The sequence below is a fragment of the Watersipora subatra genome, chromosome 9 (assembly GCF_963576615.1).
Source record: "Watersipora subatra chromosome 9, tzWatSuba1.1, whole genome shotgun sequence".
NCBI lineage: Eukaryota > Metazoa > Bryozoa > Gymnolaemata > Cheilostomatida > Watersiporidae > Watersipora > Watersipora subatra.
Window position 1 is genome coordinate 35,955,148 of NC_088716.1, and position 24,975 is coordinate 35,980,122.

Genomic DNA, 24,975 nt, shown 5'->3' on the forward strand with positions numbered 1-24,975 from the left:
TGGCTATGTTATTGCCATGTGTCACAAGTGCGTGTTAAAATGACTAGCTCTCCTACAAAAAGCTAGTAATGTAAGCTATCTTCAACGGCAAACAATTAGGGCGATTTTGTTTCACTTCCTGGTTTATAGGAATCCCTGAGCTGACATGCTTCAGAATCTGGCAAAAAATGTGGGCAATAGCCAACGTTACTCTGTCGCTCTCTCTCACTGAACCGGTTTACTGATAATCACTATCTGCTCACAGTAAATGGTGTGTGCCACAGTTACAACACTCGCTGAGCTCATATTGCAGCATAATTACCTAGCTAGTCTCAAAACAACGCCATTTATAATATTTGAATGTCTAATTATCGGGTCACTGTTGGTTTATTAGATGGAGTCTCTGTGATGACCCTAACCCTTGTCTCAGGGATTAATCAATACCGAATAAAATATCTACACGTAGTTTAGCTATTCTTAAGATAGGAATTGTGGCACCCTACACGGGGCAGAGACTTTTTACAAATGTTCAACTGTAGCTGATTGGGCCAATAGATCTACAAGTACACTATAAGGTATTATTACAATTGATATTTTATTCCTATAGAGCAGGCATGGGCAACGTGCAGCCTTCAGGCCAGTGCGGCCTGAAGGCTGCTTCAAAGTGGCTTTTTTGTTGCTGACTAAAGAGAAAAATTGAATGTATTTTTTACTGCTATCTGAATACTGCAAAAATCAATTATCGGTATGGCATTGTATAGAAGTTGCTTCCCTTATTGATGGAATAACACAGTCATAATGAGCTATCTCTGTGCTTGTCCTGCAGAAAAGTAAAAGCCCCTTTTTGCTTGGGTAATCCCCTCCAACAGTTCCTTTCCATAACAAAATATTCAGCGACTCTGCGGCAGTGAGTCAATGGTAAGTGCAGCAAAGATTATATAAAAGCAAAGCAAATAATAGTAATTGTCATTGCAATAACTGGGCAAAGTTGAGTTTTTTCCAATTTCCATAAATTTTTAAAATTTTATAATGTTGAAGCAATGACTGAATATTTCTCAAAATGTCAATGCTATGAGCATTGACATTTTGAGAAACAGTGATATAGGGAAATAAACATTCTTTTTCCTGCATTGGTCTTTAAAAGTTATAGGACATAGGTGATGGTGGCCTTTTCTCAAATTACCATCCAAAAGTGGCCTTATGCCCAAAAAGGTTGCCCACTTATGCTATAGAGTATAGAGAGTGCCTTGGTAACAGAAGTATTTAGTTCATGGCTGCCATATTTGCTGTCTATTCCTTCAGTCTGTCTATAGCGGTATCATCAAGCCCTTATCTTACCAACTAATTAGTGCAAATGTTAAACTTGAAAAAGTTATCTGTAATATATTACGAGTTTGCGGCATCACACTTTGAACTAGTGTGTAAGATTTCATTCGAGTTTTGACTAGTGTATGTCAAATAGCCCTTACGCACCTAGGAGTTTGTTTGGGATAGCAAAACTTACTTCTCACTCAATTTCCTTAGGTCTATCATGCAATTGTTCTCTCCGATTGCTTGTATTACACACGTTATGAGTATTCTTGAGACAGCACTAAGGTAGTTTTCTTTGCCTGCCTCAAGTTCCTTCCTCAAGTTCCCTGTCAGAGTTTTCTCCCTTTGTACAGTTGAAGACCTGATGTCCTGCGCCGACATCCTGCAGTGAGGTTTGAACCACTGCCATCCGGTTGTCCAGATCGCTGACCCCCACATCATGACATCAAAGCTGCTTTCTTCAGATTTCCTTTTGTACACTCAAAGGCCCTGGTATTATAAAGAGGCCATTTTTTATCAACCAGCCTTATCCCAGGTCAGCCAGTTCTTATCTCAAAACTTTACACACCTGTAAGTCGCATTCATAACTTTTTGCTAATCTGACACTTCCATCATCAATAACTTACAGGAGCAACTGAAGCTATGTTCATTACTGAGATCTTCAACAGCCCCCCCCCCATCTACCAGGTGTTTAAAACTAAAATTTTACTCAATGTTGAATCCGGCAAGTACAAAGATAAATCCATTCCAACCTTCAATCTCAAAGAAATTGAAGTTTGATAGAGAATTAGGATGCTTTACTACTTGGAATGCGTACAACAACTCGTCACTGAACATCGGAAACAAACTTGATGTAGTTTAGTTACCAACTGACACTGCCTCTATCTGTAGGGGTCAATAATTGTATGCAAATGTCTACTTTAATAGGTAGTGACTGATAATCTCATTTTTACCTTTTACAAGAATGAAATACACAAGCTACTTTTCCCCTCCTTTATTATACAAAAAACTGAGAGCCTGAGGCTATGCTGCTAGCTGCTATAGATACGACAGTACATTTCCCAACCCATTCCTCTCTATCAATAGAGTATTTACAAAAAAATTTCAGAGTGATTTATATATTACCAGTTCTTTTAATAAAGTTTGTAACAAAAACAATGTGAAAATGTTTAAAAAGTCATGTTTGAGTCGTGAGACAACTTAAAACTAGCTATTTTATTTGTAATGGAAAAACTTTTTTTTCAGAGTTTGAACAATTCATTTTGTGAACAGTCTTCTGGAAAGTGATGTGTTGAAAACCAGAGAAATCTGGCTTGTAGATAGCCAACTCTCGTTTCCGCTCAGCTTACATGTATAAACCTTGCTTATAGCCTGTGAAACAAATGTTTACCTTCCATTAGTTTTTGTCTATAATCTTATAATCTTAAATATAATACTCAGGTGAATTCTGTTTGATACACTTTGCACTCTCTCTCATCTACGGCTTCTGTGTAGCATCATAATTACATTGACCTTTACAAAAGCTTTATTATTCTTTACAGTTGCATCTGAGTGCCTGTGACCTTCACATCTTTTTGCAAGAGCAGCTAGCCAGCGAGTAATTATCAATTACTTTTAGAACTGGCAAGATGAACAATAAGAATATCAGCAATATTAAGTCAGCTATGAAGTCGAGTGCTAAACTAACAGACTTCTATAAAGATTAGATCTGGGGTCCCCTACTGTGTACCAGCCTAGCATGCCATGAACTCATCATATCTGGTAAAAAAATGAGAAATACTTTAGAGATCTATTACTCTTGGCGGTACATTTTATAGACAGACTTAAGTATACACCTTTACTAAACTTTATCGTTTTAATTGATGATCTATTTATAGATTACCTAAAGGTTAAAGATAATGATTGCCATCCCCTTTTCATTATAACTGTACATAGGACGTCTGTCTCCAAAACAAGAAGCAAACAAAATTAAATGTACAGAGGATGTCTGTCTCCAAAACAAGAAGCAAACAACATAACTGTACAGAGGATGTCTGTTTCCAAAACAAGAAGCAAACATAGTAAATCCTTTTGTGGAACTAGTCATAAGCCATGATCTTTATTTCTCTTCATGAATGAAAAGTTCTTATGTTATGGGATTTTATTTGTTGTTTCCTATTTCTTTGTTCTGATACAGTTTTTATACCTTCCGAATTAAATTAAATGTTATGGTATAATGCAGTATGATATGGTATGATATAGTATGATATAATATGATATGGTATACAATAGTATGATATGGTATGATATATAGTAGTATGATATGGTATGATATACAGTAGTATGATATGATATAGTATGATATGGTATGATATGATATAGTATGATATGGTATGATATAGTATGATATGGTAAGTTATGGTACGATATGGTATAGTATGGCATGATATGGTCTTGTAGGATATGATATGGTATGGTATGGTTAGATATGGTCTGATATGGTAAGATATGGTATGGTTTGGTATGGTTTGGTATTGTCTTATGTGATGTGATATGGTATGATATGATATGGTATAGTATGATATGGAATGGTATGACAGTAGAATTAGGTCTGAAACATGAATTGTTGAAATTGATTTTGTGGCCAGTTGGCTAATCTAGACAACAGTTTAAATATCAAATGAAGGTCATGTTCTATAAAGTTATATAAGATAAACTATTTAAAGTAAAATATTCCGATGTTGTTTTCATAATATATCATTTTGTAATAGCGTATTCCTTAGAGATGAGATGCTGTAATCGTACTGTTTAACAGCTGGCATGTGTCAACAGGTCTTTAATAGACATAAATTGTGTGCTGTATACCGTATTTAAAATGAGAGAATGAACATTAGATAAATGTACAATACGTTACGCGCTCTCAAAAATGACACCATAATATACATGGTTCAATAAAAAGTGTATAAAATAAAGGCTTCACTGCAACACACACATTAAAAACATGTAAACACCTACAAATATATGTGTGATTTAGCATTGCCTGAGTTGGATCAGATTTAGTTAAAAGAGCCGTTGTCCTCACAGACAGGTAACTGCAAATATTAGAATATAAAGATAAAGCAGTTCTCTAAAACAGAATAAGTGAGATAGTTATATCATTGTTGTTAGCATGTGTATGTTATGTAGTGGTGGTAGATTCTGCTGGTATGATTGTTATAAGTTATCCCAGAATTGCATGTATTGCGCTAATAATCGTTCATTGGAATGGTGTCATGTCCGTAAAAATCAATTTATAAAATATCTTGGATCGTGATCTGACGGTATTCCAGAACTAATGCCTGTGATTAAAATATTTTTAAAGTAGCGTAAAGGGGCTTAATGTTCAAGGTCACTTACATATCGCACATCGATTATTGCATTTTAACTCGGTATGAAGCTTCTCAGAGCGTTGTCCAAGATTTTAATTATTGTTTAAATAAAATCTGTTGTTGTCATGCCATATTATTAGCATAAACCAAACTTTTTCATTATACGAAGATGATCAACACATACAAATACAAGAAGAGAATATTTAGAGGTAGAAGTGAGTTTATTTGGTTGCCTGCAGTACAGCTCGCTATCAGCTGTCTCTCAACTGTATATAGTCAGTACCAGACCTTCAGATCACAGAATCCAGCCTCCAGTGATGTGTTACTTAAAGATGCGGTTATACTCTCTCACACCTGATTTAATGTACATGGTCAATAATTTTTGATTATTGAGAAGTTCAGTCGAGTCAGATTTAGTGATTTCCTTGTTATTGGAAGCAAGTTCTTCTACTTTGCTGTTTTTTTTTATACATGGCACATGAAAAATGCTTTTTAAGTGTTTCGAATGTTCTTGGGAGACATTAGGCAAGTTGTTCAAGTATGAAATGTAATTTGCAAACTGCATTCAATCTACCAGCCTATCAAAAGCAACCAAACATTCAACTATGTAAAGCCTCTTTGCAACATTCCCAGAGGTTTTAAAATATTAAAGCCATTTAATTTTAATGTGCAGCATAGAGCCATGTGAACAGTGAACGAAACTACCAATAATGTGTGGATTTGGTCTCACAAGCAAGCGTTGGCAATCAATTTTTAATTTAGGCTTCTGAAAGACATCTTTAGTGACAAAGACTTTTGGTATCTGGTTTGTGTTAACCGCTGCATGTTGGCTTGAAAAGATTTGACTTCTTTTGTATCTGTCCATCATTGACACTGAGGTATTTGTTGATATAACTACTGTAAGTAAACCATGTCACAAAATGTAGGATATCTGAGAGCGCTGTAGATAAATAAAGGATGTATAAAAATGTAAATGTGTTGAGTACACTTATCCACTCTTGCTTATCTGATTGCCAGTACTTGCTAAGACAGAAATAATCTGTAATGTAAACACAGGTTGAGATTCTGGTCTTATCTGTAGTCAGTTTGTATGCTACATCTAATGCCAGCTAAGATAACTTCATGCCTCATGGTATGCAGTTTGCTACATGCCTGATTATCTCAATTTGAGGAGTGGCCTATGAAAGACTTTAGTTACTGGAAGTAACTCTAGCAAATCAACCTGACAACCTGACATGTAGTGACAGGTGTTACATGTAGTTAGGTAAAGATGGCCAATCTTCTAAATAATTCAAGAATTAACTTCTTTGTTGTAGTCTACAAAGAACTTGGAGACAGACTAGTGGCATAGATAAAGAATGATAAAACTGCTTTATTTCAAAGGCACTTACTTGAAATCTCTAATTCACGCGTCACAATATTATTCATTATGGCCTTAATTTTTACTGTAATAAAAGCCGTGTCTGAAGCCAGGGTTGAAAGTTATGAAAGGGGGGCTGCATCATAAAAGATTTGGATTCATGGCTTTTAGCATGGTAGACCGACACTCTAACAATTGCACCAATCAACGTCCTCCTGGCATTCTACATCAGTTGCATTTAGAGCTATTACATATGATGATCTGTAATAGATGTGAACAACTGGTAACTGGGCCGAGTATGTCTTACAGGGCAGGGCCAGCCCGCTGATAGAATTACAGCCAGCTTAGCTGGGTTGAGAAGGAGTCGAGCTGACTATACTAGACCAAAAGGAAGAGAGGCTGAACTGATTTGAAAAACCCAGGCAGGCCCGAAGTACGACTAGCCGGCTGCCAGCCAGTGAAAAATGGACTGACTGGCCATTGAGCAAACACCATAGAGACCGACTAACTGCTGGGCTTGCAGAAAACAGTCATTCAGCTCTAAGAGAGAGAGAGAGCCTAAGCTTTTTCAAATAGTATACCGTTATCTAGCAGAGCACTCGAAAACCTCATTATACGCAGCTCTTTCTATAACACACATTAGCGGTATTTTGATATATTCATTTATAAATATATAAACCTTTCTACTTGAACAAGTGGTTGTCTCATTGTTGAGCAGTAAAGGGATTGCAGTAGATCTTTTCTACTGGTGGCAGCAGTAGGATTTCTTGAACTCTCGACTCCACACGAGCCAACGACCCCTGGATGAACTTTTCAAGGATACCATAGTGGTAGTAAGGAAAAGGATCCAGAGAGTACAAATAATTTAAGGCAAGATACCCTGTGGACTGATGTAGGCCTAACTGCCTTAAAAGTGGCAGCCTGCCTCTAAACCTTTAACGGGTTTTTCTTGTAATCTGAAGGTGCCGGCATGGCTGCCAAGCTTGCTCAGAGGGCAGAACGAGACAGGGACTGTCTAACCAATGTATTGAAAAAAATGATGATGGTGCCCCGAACCCCAGTACTGGCTTACCAATTCAAATCACTTCGATATGCAGGTACCGGAGACTTAGAGTATTTCATAGGCTGTATTTCATGCGGCAGCATCTACTGGTCATGCCTATCTCCACATTGATTGATGCGGTACGAGCTGGCACAGAGTTCCTCCAGATACTGACTGGGAAACAAATGCAACTGAACGTCAGATTCATAGAGAAGGAGCCAGTCAAGCAGGTGGCAGTGGTTCAAGACTAGACTGTTAGCCAGCTTGCACCTCTGGTGCAGCAGCTAACAAAGCAGGTTTCTCCGAAGACGAACAACATGGCCCTAAGGAGACCCCCCTGATTAAGCCTCTCCAATGTTGGGGATGCAGAGGTCAAAAACACGTTTGGTGCGGCTGCTTTAGCAAAAATTATTAGAGCCGGAGACATGACCATGGGCCATGACAGTAGTGCTTACTGGTCGCAGTAAAGCATGTGACAGTCATAACCTCGTCAAACGACATTCCATCCAGCCAGCCGGGCCATCGGAACCAAGATGAGCCCTGACAAGCAAGGCCGTGAGGAGCAACAGAGAGGTGATGTGGAGAACTTCTGCTATAGCCACCTAGAACAAGGAGGTGACCTGGTGACCTTTTGCCATAACCTTCCAGAATGGGAAAGTGACACAAAGGTCTCTTTTCATAGCCACCTGAAACTACATGTATCATGAGGCTCTGGAGAAGTTGAAGTCCAAACCCCTGAACACTGAAGGTACAAAGCAGAAAAACCAAAGACAAGCCACACCAGATAGAACTGTCTAGAGTAGACTCGGACAGCAGCCTGAGATGACTGGCCCTAGCAACCTCTACCTCCAGACCAAATGAACACAATAAAGGCCTGCCTCGCCAACAGCAGGCTCATGAGCATCCAAGCCAGATTTCACAGCCCCCCTCAGGACGAGAGAGGTGCTGAGCCAATCAGTGCACAGGCTCTAAATCAGTCTCATTCGATTAGTTGTTTCCTTCTGTGGAAGCTCAACCTCATGCATTTATCATAAAAACTTTCAAACTTTGCTCCCGCTCGTTTGGTCATTTGGAGGATTCACTCAATTCTTGATCAACACTAAATTCACCATGAATTTGCTGCGTAAGCAAGTGTTGAACCCAGCTTACTGGTCGAGGTACTCTCCTCGACCAGTAAGCCTGGTTGAGGAGAGTGACAGCCATGGCCTTATAGCTGATGGGATACGGCTGCTGTTTTACAGATTCATGTTGTTGCTGATATAGCTCCAGACGCAAACACTGGAGAGGTTTTAGTACTGAGCCAAACTGGTTTGGTTGCCATCATGAGAATGCCATTCTTAGTGGCTCACCAATGCGCTATGGAGTTTCAGCAGCTCCTGGTTTCTGTTGATGGTCAGCCGTTGACATGTACAGATAAGCACTGTTATGAAACAATGTGCAGATGGACCAAGACATGGTAGTACTGGCTCGGACTGAGATTGTCATTACATGTCGGATCACCACCAAAACTACTGCCTATTGAGATTGATGGACGGCTGCTCAGGGGTCCTTCGCTGGCTGCAAGCTTGAACAAGCCTGGGACAAAGGAAAGCATAGTCACATGGTCTCTGACCTCACCAACCAACTTTTGACACTTTGAGCTGGCACTATGGTTGGCACTTACTCGAGATTAAAGAACCATCAGGAAGATTACGAATCTAATTCTTTTGTCCGTGCTTTACAGCTTAAGACCCAAAAGCACTGGAGACAGGTGTACAAACCTACCTGAAGAATTTGTTCCTAGCAGCGACAAAAAATTGGGGAAAGTTGGGACAAACTGATAATTAGCTAGGCTGCTGATATGCTACTAGGCCACATTCAGCACAAAAAAGAGATGTGAGCCAGACCTTCGAAGTTAAACATTTTATTTCATTAAAGGAATGAATGCGGCCAATTCATCAACTTCTCCTCAAGTTTGAACAAAAGAAGGAGTCTCGGGCAGAGCAACGGGTACAGCATCTTTTTAGCAAGAGGAGCCCCTTGCTGAAGAGATGCTGATTTAGCCTCTGGAAGTGCCTGAGTTTTTCCAGGGGTGTTGGTTTGGAAGAAGGACAAGAGATGGCAGTTCTGTGTTTAAATGTGGTCACAGAGCAGAATGTCTACCTCCTTCCCTGAATCAACAATAGCCTCGATGCTGTCTCTTGTAGCTAGTAGCAAGTTCTTCAGCATGCTGAATCTGGTTTGGGCTACTGACAAGTGACTTTAGAAGCGGATTATCTGCTCTGAATTGTAGAAGTGGAAGGTCCTACCATTTGAGCTCACTTCTGCTTTAGCCACTTTTTGGGGCAGGTAGGGTGAGTCCTGTATAGCCTTCAGTAGCAAACTCTGCTACTCTACCTGGGAAAAATCATAGTCATTGCACTAGATTTTGACACACACCTGCACTGCCTAGAGGAGGTGTTCCAGTGACTGAGAGAAGCGGGTCACTGTAAAGCTCAAACCAGCCTCAAGTACAAACTTTTCTAGTCACAAGTGGGATACCTGAACCTCGTGGTGAACAAGAAAGGGATGGCTAATGACCCTGAAAAAACATGTGCGGTACAAAAATAGCTGACCCTCAAGGGACTCGAGAAGCTGCAAGATTTCCTGGGCATGGTAAGATACTACTGTCAGTACATCTCGAGTTTTACCACTGGGGCACAGATATGTGTGGCCTCTGTGGCTACAAAACTAGCAATCGACGGGGCTGACACAACATGCTCCAGAATTTCGTCATCATTTTGTGTCCTTGCACAATGTAGCATTTTTCAAAAGATCTGGTGATGCTGCATGTGATGTGATATACTACATGATTGACCACAATGTCTTTTCATGCAGCCGTATGCCTGACCACTGCTTGTCGAATCCGAAAGAATCGGCCAGAACAGCCAACCAGAGAGGACAAGCACATGGAAGAAATGGCCAAAAAAGACTTTGAAAAAATCCGCCAGCACCATTCTAGAAGGAGTCAGCCCAGCTTCCAAAGAAGCCAGCTCGGCCACCAAGAGAGCTAGCCCACCCACCAGGAGAAGCTGAAGCCAAACCGGCAGTTCTAGTCAGGTCGCCATCAAAGCTGAGCACCTCACTGGATCCCCTCCGCCAGCCAGTTGTTGCGTCACTGGCAGGAGAAAAGGGCCCGGCAACTGATGGCTGACAGCCAGCACTAGACTGAGGTGGCGAAAGCTACATCGGCTGATGTCTACGACTAAAAAACTATTGCTGCTTTACTAAAACTCCAGCAGACTAGGAGGTAGTATGGAGGGAGTTCCTACACCTGGAGCATGGAGCTTTGCAGCACTGGCTCTGGGCCTAGCTTGTCACTTCACTAGATTGCAACTTAGAGACCCTCGGCCTCTAATGAAGGAGAATCAGATGAATGTGGACCACCAGATAGTCATTATCAAGGTTAAAATATGCATAGCAACTCTGCGTTACGTTACGTGTAATGTTACTGAAACTTGCTGTTATGGCTCTTACTAGTAAGTTTAGCAATACATGTACGAGCTCACTCAAATTAGCCAATGACAACTATATTACCTGTCACTGTTTATAAGCTGTTTTTAATACCTGCCCAACGCCAGGCATTTAGCTAGTGTTCGTATTTGGGCATTCACTGCTTGCCGCATGTCCAGTTCATACCAATTGGTTAAAATAAGCAGGCAGTCCAGTGCGCCACGAGAGATTATGGTGTGTAATGATTACATGCACAAGTATTTCAAAGAGTAGCGAGACGGCTGCATGGTTTAGCTGTATCGCGCTTGGCTTCCCATCTATGCATCCGAATGTAGGAGTTTGATTCCTGTTAGATGCCTCTTAGCTTTCTTCAGACAGACCTGACTCTTCTTATAGTAAATATTAAAATATGAGCTTGTGGTACCTGCTTGAGTTACCCAAATTTTTTGGGTTGAGAAACTTGGCAAAACAGTGAAAAATTTGACTGATAGGTTGCTCTCGTGGTAGTGGACACATGCGCATAAGTGACTGATAGGTTGTTCTCATGGTAGTGGACACATGCGCACAAGTGACTGATAGGTTGCTCTCGTGGTAGTGGACACATGTGCATAAGTGACTGATAGGCTGCTCTCGTGGTAGTGGACACATGCACATAAGTGACTGATAGGTTGCTCTCGTGGTAGTGGACACATGCGCATAAGTGACTGATAGGTTGCTCTCGTGGTAGTGGACACATGTGCATAAGTGACTGATAGGTTGCTCTCGTGGTAGTGGACACATGCGCATAAGTGACAGATAGGTTGTTCTCGTGGTAGTGGACACATGCGCATAAGTGACGGATAGGTTGCTCTCGTGGTAGTGGACACATGCACATAAGTGACGGATAGGTTGCTCTCGTGGTAGTGGACACATGCGCATAAATGACTGATAGGTTGCTCTTGTGGTAGGGGACACATGCGCATAAGTGACGGATAGGTTGCTCTCGTGGTAGTGGACACATGCGCATAAATGACTGATAAGTTGCTCTTGTGGTAGTGGACACATGCACATAAGTGACTGATAGGTTGCTCTTGTGGTAGTGGACACATGCGCATAAGTTTTCTACCAGTGTGCTCTACTGTAATCTTCATTTGTTATTATTGCTGCTATTAATATTATTAAGAATATACTAAACCCTATCACAAGTATAACCATATTTTACTCTCTCATGTATACTGCTTATATACATTGTATCATATTGTAGTCTAGGAAAGTGTGTGTTAGACAATATAGGCTGTTTAATGTACAATACACAGTTTTCAATGCTGGACATTGCCCAGCCTGTATTAGTCTGAACAAACAAGGGTTATCTGTACATCTGGTAGGGTGTACTATGTACAAAAAAGGGTTGTCTGTATATCTGGTAAAGTGTATTATGTACAAACAAGGGTTGTCTGTATATCTGGTAGAGTGTACTATGTACAAACAAGGATTGTCTGTATACCTGGTAGAGTGTACTGTGTACAAACAAAGGTTGTCTGTATATCTGGTAGAGTGTACTATGTACAAACAAAGGTTGTCTGTATATCTGGTAGAGTGTACTATGTACAAACAAAGGTTGTCTGTATATCTGGTAGAGTGTACTATGCGATTGTGTACAACATAGAATGACTGATACCAGACAATTTCCTTACAGCTTTGCATCGGCTGCTGATGGTAGGAAACTCATAGAGTGATTGATTACTTAGCAATCCTAGGTAATACTTGTCTTTCATAGAGTTATAAATCTTGATCATGCTTTGACAACTCCTGTCACAAATACAGTTTGTCCCAGTTAGAGCAGGCAAAAGTAAATTATGTGAAACGAACTCAATCCAAACAAGTAGTACAAGATAAATTACTAGAATTAAATTAGTAACTCTAGTTTTTATTATAAGAATCTATACTCAATTGTTAAAAAACTAAATCAACACAAAATAAGTGATGTTTACCAGCAAAAATACATTTTGAAAAAGACCACGAATGTAAAAGATAGCTATACAAATGTTTTTAATCACAAAGAAAGTTGGTCAGTGATGAATAGAAGTGGAAGTCTTTGCAGACAATACTGAGCTAGACAGGTGGGCTTCTCAAAGTCCAACATGGTTCATCTCTCGGTCGAGCTGGCAGATGACGCAGGGAGCGCAACACCAGAGAGCACAGTAGTCATTGCAGATAGAGCCCTGCAAGCAACAGACAGGATAAGATTCTTGAGCTATCCTTCATCTATCAAATAGCGTCTTTGTATTTCCTACTTGAAGAACTGCGTATGTGAACAATTAACAGTGGGTGCTGAGCTCACTGACTCCACTAATGATTATCGATTGTTTTAGCGATTAATAAGCGAGTTTTTCAGTGATTGCTTGTCTCTGATCAATTGTTAGTGTCATTAATATTAATATTATTATTATTGACTTAATTATGCTTTAGAATTGTAAGTATATTATAAAACTTTTACAGTAAAACCTTTTATTATGCAAATTGATCATTATGGCGTAACTGGTATCTTATGACTAGCAATTTTATGTCATGAAAACTGGGCATAGATTCTGCTATGTTGAATGAGATTGTTGAAAGAATCAACACTTGGTATGCTTATAAGGCTCTTTTCCCATCATTATCAGCCCATAAATAACAAAGTTGAACCAATTAACCGTTGTTTTACCTTAGTAAATGATAAATCTACTGGAAAAGCATAATATTTTGAAACCTGTCATATATAAAGAATTCATTTGAAAGTCAAAGCTAACTTTATATTTGCACATAAGCTTTACAAAAAAGCAACTGATCTAAAGTGTAAATATGTTTTGTAAAAGCTTCCTTGTTAGAAGAGACCAAAGAGAGTAGGTGCTCTGTAGAAATGCAAAAGATTATAAGTGAGTTGTATTTTATTAAGTAAAAGACAAATGGAACAAATAGAACAGTTGAAAAGTAAAGCAGAGTTATCTCATTGAATGCAAGTTTATATCAGTACTAATAGTTACAACTGTATGCAGGTAGCAAGCATGCTGCATTTAGAGAGTTATTCTTGAGATTAATGGAATAGCTAAAAGCTACCACACCTTTGCTAGCCTGCTGCTTGTAACCTTTCTATATCTAAATAGAAAGATTGTATTTCTCTATCTAAATAGAAAGGTTGTACTTTTATATCAAAATAAAAAGATTAAACCCAAATTGTAGCTATCAAAATGAATAAACTTTACATGTCAATGTTTGACTGCACATTTATTTTAGTTTGATGTGCATGTAATTGGCTTTTAAATAGATGCGCCCAAATTGACTCTTCATTTCTATTGGCTAAATTTTATTGACTAATGCCAAGCTTAAACCAAATGTACAATGTTTCCATGACGCGCACGATTCGCAAATTTGAACCAATCTGCAAGTTAACTACATAAATGGAAACTGCATAAATCTACGAGCTAAGCAAGTTTTGCATTTGCAAAACTATAATAATATAGTTAATAAACTATAGTTAACAAACTATAATAATGGAAACAGAACTTGCAAATGGTGCGCATTAAAATACCGCACCAGCTATTCAATTTTAAACATTTTCAATACTTCCGTCATCCCTTCTCGATCAAGTTTCATGTGTTTGCTTCGCTAACACGCACTTCGCTAACTGCGTTGCTAAATAGTAACTTATAACCCCAATCCATTTCCTTTATTCAGAGTCAATCCGCATCATGCGGATGCCCATAGAAACACTTAATTTGCATGATGATGCAGTTTGCTCACAACTTCAAACCCACATGATGCGATTCATGGAAGCATACAGATAAACGCTACTGGCCATTCACAAATAATGAATCACATGCCAAACGTCATCGTATTTTTTTTAATAACAACTTACTGACAGAAGTACCTCCTATATGCTGCCATGATAACCCACTTTAAAACATGTCTACTAACCCTTAAATAAATAATAATGTGCTGAAGTAACATTAAATTCTATATCAATAAGTTATTAGTTCTCCAGGTTACATGCAGTTCTTGTGAAAGATGACTAGTAATTTCAGTCAAGTCTAAAATACTTGAAGTTACTCAATATATCCCCATAATCTATAGTCAATAATAATAATATTGATGAGCAGACAATAAAGACACAGTTGATTGGATTGCTTCACAATGGTAAAAGTACTCAATCATTAAAATATTCTGGCTTTTTGCACCTTTTTACTCCAGATTTTAATTTACTACAATGTTTGTTCAAACATCCATATAATATACATGTAATATACATGTAATATACATACAATATACATGTAATATACATGTAAATATGCATGATTACTATTAGATGTGGAATTTAGAAGAAACCATACTTGAATTAAACAGTAATTTTGACCTATATTACTGGTCAGCAGTAAATATGACAAAGGGTTTTATAAAATAGAGTGTCACATAATGCGGGGCCGTATGACATACAAATATTGCTTAACATTGAAGCATTGTATTAACTGGTCTCAACTTAGCTAGCTAAACAGAAAGGTGTGTGTGTTGCCCAGATACAATCTCTCTAGCCAGCAAGTGTTATAGCAAATAAACAAGAGATATGATTGGCCAACCTAAATGAGCTGATTAATTGTTGCCTCAACACCACAAATAATACAAGGTTCAGGAAACATCCCTAGGTACAGACACTTGAGTTTCGGTATTTACAAACAAGCAGCAAATCCAATTAATTGTTTGCATTATTTTGAGTCCAGAACAATAACAGTAGCAATGCTACAAACATGTCTTCATTAGGAGTTGTAATTTCATCAAGAAGAAGTAAATGCAGAATGATTTCCACAAAGAAAATCACAAAATAACAAACTATAAAATTTTAGTTGGTTGTCATCTCAAAGTCAGGCTAGATTCAAAAGACTAATAAAGTAGGTTCTCAGGCTAATAAAGTAGGTTCTCAGGCTAATAAAGTATATTCTCAGACTAATAAAGTAGGTACACAGGCCAATAAACCTGCGATCACATATTACATAATTTGTAAATTAGTGTAGTCAACAAAATGATATTTTCGACTAATTTTTGAAACCATTTGAATTCAAAGTTTCAGTTTTTACACTGGCTCTGTATTAAAATAAAGTTAAAAGTCAAAAATCTAATTTTGTACTTACATGTATAATAAACTGATTGAAATAGCCACAGTAGTAGTTTTAGTAAAAGCTGGACAATGTTTCTGGTAGCTAAGAAAATTGTCATTTACTATATCCTTTTATAGAATGTATTCTTTGAAAAACGCCTTTCAAAGTATTTTATTTTGATAGCATTATGCACTTGAATGTGTTGCAAAGGCTGCAAATGACCAATAGTGAAAGCTGTGTAGCCTATATCATTAGGCTAGGGTGACCTTCAGGCAAAGGGCAGTTGTAGATGCATCAGTTTTTAGTATGTGCACAAAGATATTCCTATCGACTTTTGATGTTGGTGTTGGATAAGCAACAGACGTGATTTGTCCAAGTGTAAGCCATGGTTGGCTAGATTTTTATTGGGTGACTTTCTAATCCGTTGCAATCTAGTATTAAAATAATGGCATTTGTTTGCGTTGCTATTCACATAAGACATATGCAAACAAACCAATCAGAGTAGGTCATCAATAGCTGTATAGCAACAAGTTAGAAATGTGATCTGCGCCACTTTCCCAGCTCTATTGAATGTGTTTGCCTTCTCTTAGTTACCCTTGCTCAACAATGCATAAATTAACTCTTGACGACATATTATTGACGCTATGTCAATAATGAGGCTTGAAATTTTGTTATGCTGACACATAAGTTTAACTCAACCCGATTCAAACTCGCATTCGATTAATTTCTAGGCGATTAAACCCAGATACCGCTAATTTTTCAGAAAATAGCCGTAATTCAAATTACTACTAAAGGAGACAGACTTGAGATAATTTACTCATTCAAATTTCACAAAGAACCAACCAAGTCTCTTCTTTCAAATTATAATACACTCATATAGACAACTCATATCCCTTTTATGTAGATCCGTGCCTCAAAGAAGGTAGTTTCAGGAAATTTCCAATTTTGAAAAAATTGTCATTTGCTAAAACAAAGTTAGATTTGTACCATAAAAATTGTAAAATATATAAAGTTTGACTGAAATTACTTATTTTTTACAATACATGGTTATGAATATTATTTATACATATGCAGTTAGTCATGAACATGAAAATCATGAAACTCTAACTTCTAACTTTTCCTCCCGAGTGTCATCCTTCAAACAAAATCATAGCAAATCTATATGCCAATATAACTCAAATAAAACGTCATTAAAATGTTTCAAATAATAAAAAATATGTTCACTAACTCTGTTCTTGACTTTTCCGATTTCATAGACAGCTCTAAGAATCAATATTATCCTATCGAAACTGAAAGATAACATTAGTCTGACTATACGACTGGTAGCTTGAAGAGTGCATTTTATTCGAGCATAATGATTCAAATTGACAAAAATAAAAGTTAATAAAATCTTTGCAACATTACTATTCTGATATATTTTTTTATTATTTATTCTACCCTGGGACACTTATATTTCGCTAGTATTTAGTTTCGTGAGTAGCATACAAAGTAAAATTTCGCTGCAACTTAATTTCGCAGCTCTGATGAGTGCGAAAATATAGTGATGTGAAAATAAATGCAGTGGAACAAACATTAGATTCCTCAGGTCCAGTTCACTGGTACGAAATATTTTTTAATTTGGGACTATCGTACTTTTCGGACTATAAACCGCACCTCTATATAAGCTGCATCTGCTTTATTTTCCAAAAAACGATAATAAAACAATACATAAGCCGCACCTTAGTATAGGCTGCAGAACTAAGGACTGTGCTTTTTAACGTGGCAGCAACTTTGCCATTTAAAACGGAACAGTGCAGAACGGCACGGTTTCGTATTATCCGACGCTTTTTAACTTAGTGCCTAACGGGACAGTACCGTGAGGCATTGTTTCGTATTTTCTTTCACTGCTAGAAGCGCACTAATTGGAGATTCCCGTTAGTGCGCCCTAGCGGTGAAAGAAAAAGCCACAGATTAGCCGCACCCTTATACCTATAAGCCGCATGGCTCAAATCATCACAAAAAAGTAGTTTGTATTTGTGAACCGCAGGTAGAAATGTGTAGGTGAGATCGATAATGCAATTTGATCACTTGCTGCCATTTGTCTCCTGGACTATCAATGACGTCAAGGTCCCTGCCGCAGTGACTGATGTGGTACCAATATTAGAATTCAAGTATTTATAGCACGCGGTGCCGCGCGGTGGCCATGGCTCCGGGTTGTTATTGCTTTTGGTTGGTAATAAAATTCATCACCACAATAATTATTATTCAACTTTACGACTTTCCCTATCAGACTGTCATCCTCATCAGTTACAAATTCAATGACTAAACTAATATCATCATCTTCCTCATTTGTCTAGGCTTTTCCAAAAAACTTATTATCTTAATTTTTTTTGCCATGCTGCTCAGTCGGTGTATTAGCTATAATGAGTTTAGCAAAAATTGCCCAATGAGCCAACACACACGAAATTGCCTGCATTTCTAATATGACGATTTTATTGTGAATATCAATGAAGAAAGCCATTTAATTTTGCGTTTTCGCTCGTTCGTTATGATAGTTTAGTTTCGCTCATGAAATTTTCGCGAGAGGATGTTGCCGCGAAAATGCGAAAGTTAGATGCCGCGAATACATAAGTGTCCTAGGGTATTTTAATATAATAAAAAGGAGCTTACACTTAAATTTATTTATATTATTATATTCTCTGCTACATAAACGTTCCGTCACACATGTATTACAACAACTTTATGTATGGCAAGCTTTGAAACATTATTTTCGGCGGACACCAATGCCAGTCCTTACACCATGTTGTTGTCCGTGTTACATTGTGATCATCAGAGCTACTACACCTGTCACTTTTCTCATTGCATTCGAAACCATCAGCACTTACACTAATATAATCATCTGAATTATCATCATATTGACTAGTCAAAATATCAAAGAAGGTTTTAGATTTGTGTCTAAAACAGCGAGTCACATGCTGATTTGCACCTCCTCAATCCACTGTTAGTAGAGATAATGTATCCTCTTTTGCTTAGTTTAGAGCATAACGCACCCTTAGATAATTCTTTCACATCCGTGTCTCATAGATACATACATTGCTGACAATATTTAGGATTTCATAATATTGATGTCTTTTCCCTATCATCTTAGCGACAGACAGCTTTATTAACTTTTGCCAAAAACAACATTTATGTCATTTGCCCAGAAAAAGGGTAAAACTTTCACAAGTGAGCCGCAGACAGATTTTCTCAAAATGCGATGAACATGTAAAGTTTGTCACGAATTGCCAGCAGTCTATTGCAGACGATATGAGAGACGACTCGTCAATTTCGGCCTTTTGTTGACGACGAGCCACCTTCAGAATGACAGCTTTATGTGAACACAAGCCACCAAGCCTCATGCCACAATGTTTTGTTGGGCGAGATTGCTGCTGGAGTCTCAAGGCGATACGGGAGCAATGGTTTAGCATGCCCATAGAAATTATCGACCAAATAATTTTCCAGTCGCTTTTCAAGAAAGAAAATTTGAAGCTGATTCAAGACAACACCTCCTTTTTGTACTTTTACATAAGTAGTATTAATGAAGCAGAGAGCTCTGATACAACTGGAGCTAAATGTCTATTTTTTTAACCAAAATTTTGTAGCAAATCTTTGCATTTCCATGGAAAGAATGGCAAACAGTACACATCTAATGCAAGCCTACTGCTCTGTATGTTTAAATTTTGATAGCCAAACTAGTCATCCACCATTTGAATGCCTAATGAAATGTTCTTATGGAATCTCTAAAGAAAAGAAAAAACAAAGATTCCTGACTGACTTCACACAAGGGATACTTTACAGTACACCACACTTCTTCAAATAAAGCATCGTTATTGTAAGTCAGTTAGGAGCCAGCAGTGTCTCCCAATGCAATGAAAAGATCGCTTATCAACAAAAACAACTTTGCCAGAACAATATGGCTAATCAGGTAAACAAACAACTAAAAACCAATCACAGATGTACATCTTTCTGTATACTTTTGTATATATTACAAAGCTGCACACTCTCACGAGATGAGATTGACAGTGAAAAAGGGGTCACATTGGATGCCAGTAGTGGGCCATGTATTCACATACTGCTATATTCCCAGTAATCACATGATCAGGCTCACCAAAATATCAAGGTCATTTTTAGAAAGTGATCTCAACAAACATCCAATGTGGTTAAGGGTAGTTCTCTTCTCGACATTAAGACGTCAGTAACAATCTTGCGCAGCAGAAGTGCCGAAACCTACATATGTAATGTGCTACGGGAAGGTTTTGTCTTTTGTCTGCAGCTCTTTGTGAAAGTTGAACAGCATTCAGATCTTGTGCTGACTTACAGCAGTGGAGGGTCTCATTTCATGTCGGTATTTTGGTAAGTCCGACGAGCAGGCTTTAGCTAATAATAACGCAGTGTTGTTGGCTGAAGCGTGTGATTGGATGGCTGCCATGAGACGAATTAAGAGGCTACTACTAGCCTTGTAACAAACGGAACCACACTGGAGGCACCGGACACGAGTGAACTATTATAATGTCCTTGACATTTATAGAAATCAATTTTTATTGCGGCATTTTTAATATAAATTATTATAAATGTGTTTTTAAACGACACTTGGAACATAGAAAAAGAGCAGTTTAACTGATAAATAAATAAAGACTCAGTTGTTAAAGAAAATTATGACATTTTGTTGAATAAAAATTGTTTTCGAATAAAATTATCAACAAACACTAAACAGTAAACAAGTTGAACTAGTTCCTGTTCCGGGTTTCGTATAAAAATAACTTTTCTGATGATCAACTAACCAATAATGATGAAGATACAATTTTGATGATTTGCTAGCATCAGCTGCATCGCCTCCGACTTCTCGACTTTATGTTTTTTGTTTAGTTTATGGAAATCCTTGTGATCAGTAATAAAGTAGTGCCGACGACTTCTGGTGAGTTGCAGTCAAAGCTTATCTTTCACACTTTCAGTTGCGTAGCGGAATATTCGAGATAAGGCTATTGAATTTGGTGTTTAAGGGCAACAGCGCTGCCCGGGCTACGACTGGTACCACCCATTTCACCTAGCCTACTCACAGCATTCTTATGTGATTCTCTTCTATTGCTCGGATTACTTATTTAATAAGTTTTCTTGTTAGGATGCTGATATGGCTTTTATGCCTCAGATTTTTTGTCTGAGTTGTCTCCCCACCATTAGAGCAATTGAAAACTCCAGGATATAAAAGTGCTTAGACCAGTGATCTGCCACTGAGCAGACTGGAATGCTAGCTACTAGACCCGACTGCTCCCAGTCAATGCCTCCCAATCGAAGCCATGGCAGTTGTTACTATAGTGTCACTACTGTTGTTTGTAGTAACCTAAATGCTGACATATCCTCTTTGATTTCACTGTCATGCCATGGATGTGAACATAGTCTACACTGTGAGGTTCCCAACCTTCACCTGATCACATAAACTGGACTATTGACTGTCGAAGCCAACACGGATAAACAATCAAACCTCTACTTTGGAATTTTCAAACACACGATGTAAAATATGATGCAAATCTTTACTGCGTATGTATAGGTTTGACTGTAAGTCAATTTACAGTAAAACATGTCTTCTGGTTACCCTCTTTGTAACTAAAAGACATGTTTACTGTAGATGTTTGTTTTGTAATAAAAAGACTCCAGCATTCAATGAGGATATTCCATTTCATTTTGAAAGGCATTTGGCTGTAGCAATTCCTGTCACTGAAATAGCTGTACGAGGTGTCAGTCTAATAAACTTTTGGTTTTTCAAAACAAAAATGTAAATAGAAAAATGTGTGTTGGCAAACATCACAACTTTTTTGATATTCTTGCCAATTCTAGTTTGTGCAATGTTTACGACATCCCTGATAGTCATTGGCTGTCACTGATTGCTTAATCCACACTTATCATCATGATAGTCACGGGACTAATATTCCATCTCATCAATGGCCACATTGTGATGAGAACACTATTTCACGGACTGTTCACCGATGTAAACAGGCTTGTGATAGCATGAATAATGTTATCACAGACAATGAATTGTAGGACTGCCATCAGCATACCGCTATAGAGTGTGAGCCAGCTTACAAACACTAAATATTAGCATTGGAATCTAACGATGAAGTGGGCAGTTCGCCTCTTTAGACTTAGTCCACCTAGTTTGGTGAAGGACTTCCTTGTTTTAATTATGCTTAGGTATTATTCACATGTTTTCAAGTATTGCGGAATACTATGGTATTTGCATAAAAACTGATTTGATTGATACATACATTGATTCCATACATGGTCCTAGTCTTGGTTCTCATGGCAAGCCAGCTGGCGGGGGCGAGGCAGCAACCGACACAGCAGCTATTCTCTCCCAGTCTACCGGCTACTTTGCAAGCCAGACAGGTGAGACAGAAGAACCCGCAAATGCCTATCAAATCATCAACAAGCTCATAAGAAATAGGCAAAAAGTTGCCTAACAATAGCATTTCAAAAACAAAAGTGTGGTTTTAAAAAAAACTACATACGGTAATATGTGGTATTCTTGTGCATACCACACTTTTATGTTTGAATATATTATATTCAAGAAACTGGACAAGTAGGACTCAACTTTGACAAAGATATTGCTACCTGAAACCTTTCCTAACTGCAAATGATCTTGAACTTATCTGACTTCACTAAAAGTTATTCTTCTAGTTACTAGAATTCCTAAACACAGTATAGAGTTGTCAGTACTCGGTATAGAGTTGTCAGTACTCGGTATAGAGTTGTCAGTACTCGGTATAGAGTTGTCAGTACTCGGTATAGAGTTGTCAGTACTCGCGAGTAATGACGAAGATAAATAAGAAAAAACAAAAAAACTATTTTTCCAAAATGTTTGTCTAGCTTGTTTGTCCCGACAGGATCTTTTGGTTAATTTCCATGCATGCAAACGCTTTTAGAGCTCATGAAATATTTTTCATTGGGGGAATACAATCATTAAACCACAAAAACACATTCAAAGAAAACCAGAAGATGTGAGACCAGTGCATGTGTCTGCATTTGCCCCCTGTCACACTTGACACCAAAAAAACTTTATTTAGCCCCTAGCAGTTCACATTGCACGTACTTCCTTGTATGACTCTGTCCAACCTGTTTCCATAGCAACCTAGCTAAGACACAATAGTATAGGAATACGACAGGTATTGTAATAACATTAACTATGTGAAACCATAATCTGTTGAGGAGCAACTTGTACATCAACAGTACTGGTGAAACAATACTCTACCCTTCCTTGAATCAACAGTACGGGTGGAACAATACTCTACCCTTCCTTGAATCAACAGTACGGGTGGAACAATACTCTACCCTTCCTTGAATCAACAGTACGGGTGGAACAATACTCTACCCTTCCTTGAATCAACAGTACGGGTGGAACAATACTCTACCCTTCCTTGAATCAACAGTACGGGTGGAACAATACGCTACCCTTCCTTGAATCAGCAGTACGGGTGGAACAGTACGCTACCCTTCCTTGAATCAACAGTACGGGTGGAACAATACGCTACCCTTCCTTGAATCAACAGTACGGGTGGAACCATACTCTACCCTTCCTTGAATCAACAGTACGGGCGGGACAATACGCTACATTTCCTTGAATACATTTCATTGCGATTTTGATTGAGAGATCGTGTAATAAGATAGGAGAAAAATTTGAGAAAATTTTTTCAAATACACTCGTCATTGCATCAGTAGGCCTCGTGTGTCTAATGCATAATCTTCCCGCCTCCTGACCTACTTATGTCAACTACTTATTGCCTGTCGCCTGTCGCAGGCTAATAGGAAAGGTCACTAACTGTCCCCTAGCTACATTGAAAGGTACAACAGTGCAGTTAACATATGAATATTAGGGAGTTTTAGAGCTATATGACAGTTATATCCATGATCTACTTACTAGCTATGCATAACATTCATAATTTTTAATGATGAGAATGACTTAATTTTTTTGTTGGTAAACATTTGTTATTTACGTCGCTTTAAATAGAAATAAATATACATATCTGAAGTTTATTAGAAACAAGGAACATAACATATCAGCTGTCAATTATAGCTAATTTAATAAATTAAAGGTTTTTTTCTGAATAAATTATTTAGTCTTTATGAAGATAAAAAAATTTAAATTGATGTCAAATATATCACTTATTCTAGAACAACATTTACACACACCAGATTTGCATTCTGAAAGAATCACTCTAAAATAGAAATTGACATTTTGTATGTTTTCAAGCATGTTTTGAGCATGTTTTCAAGAGATGATGATAAGTCAGGCACCTGATTGGTTAACAGATGCAGTTGAACCAGTACATTGAAAATGATCTATTACTGCGCATCGACACCTCGTCACGTTGGTCTCTAAGGAATAGCATACAAATCATTTTCATGTTGAACTCCACTTTCTAGAAAAGCAGTTTATATAGAGTTTCTTACCTCTGACCAGATTTCATAAAAATAACTGTATTAGCGGCAAGCATTCCTTGCTAATTAAAAATAGCAAAATTGATACATATATCATCAGCAACAATAAACACTGTTTATATTGTATGTACTAAAAATACTTACATGAGGAGCAGTCAGAGAAGCAGTCCATTAGACCACTAGAGAATTCTCTTACATTCTGGGGTGCAGCCACTAAAGCAATCAGCAGATATTATAAAATTACTCTATTTGAGATGTCAAGGTTATCATACATAATGAAATTTTTAGCAAAATGGGGCTGGCATGCGGATAGAACCAAGAAGCATTTTCGGACTTGTTCTCTTTGCCTGGTTAAGAGACAAATATTACGAGACGTCAAAAAATGCACAATATGTAATTTCAGTTAGCCAGAGAGCCACAAAATAGTCACACGAACTGTATTCTCTGCACATTTTAGGCAGTTGTGAGGATACCTTGTTAGCTCAATGTAATAAAAATTCAAACAATTTAACAAATTCACACATAAAAATAAAATAATGCTCTGTGTGAGTTTCAAATTAGCTCGGAAAGGCAGCCTACGCTGGTTCACATGACTTGCAAGGTTTTGAGAGCTAAAATAAATCTGCAACTAAATATACGAATACTTGCTTTTCAGTTTCTGTAGATATTTTTCTCTCGAATGCAATGCAACCTGCCACGTCTGAACCTGACTACCTGACTTTGCTGTGCTGATTGGGTGGTGCCTTTAATGCAAAGGGGGCGGATTTTTCTTATCTAACTTGAAACAACGGATTTGCCTTTCGAGTAAACCATTTAACCTGCTGAAGGAAAAGGTTTAACATGTTTAAAATCAAATTCATGACCAATGACCAACACGGCCAACACGAATGACCAACATTCATGACCAACATT

General features: G+C 37.9%; 1 protein-coding gene across 1 annotated transcript; it reads right to left on the minus strand.

The window, feature by feature from the left end:
* Positions 1-12,395: 12,395 nt before the first annotated feature.
* Positions 12,396-24,817, minus strand: LOC137404314 (placenta-specific gene 8 protein-like). Its single transcript, XM_068090503.1, has 4 exons — positions 24,712-24,817; positions 24,208-24,276; positions 21,894-22,039; positions 12,396-12,711 (listed from the first exon to the last, which is right to left on the minus strand). Coding segments are annotated over exons 1-4 (309 nt in total). The 5' UTR covers positions 24,713-24,817; the 3' UTR covers positions 12,396-12,618.
* Positions 24,818-24,975: the final 158 nt, after the last annotated feature.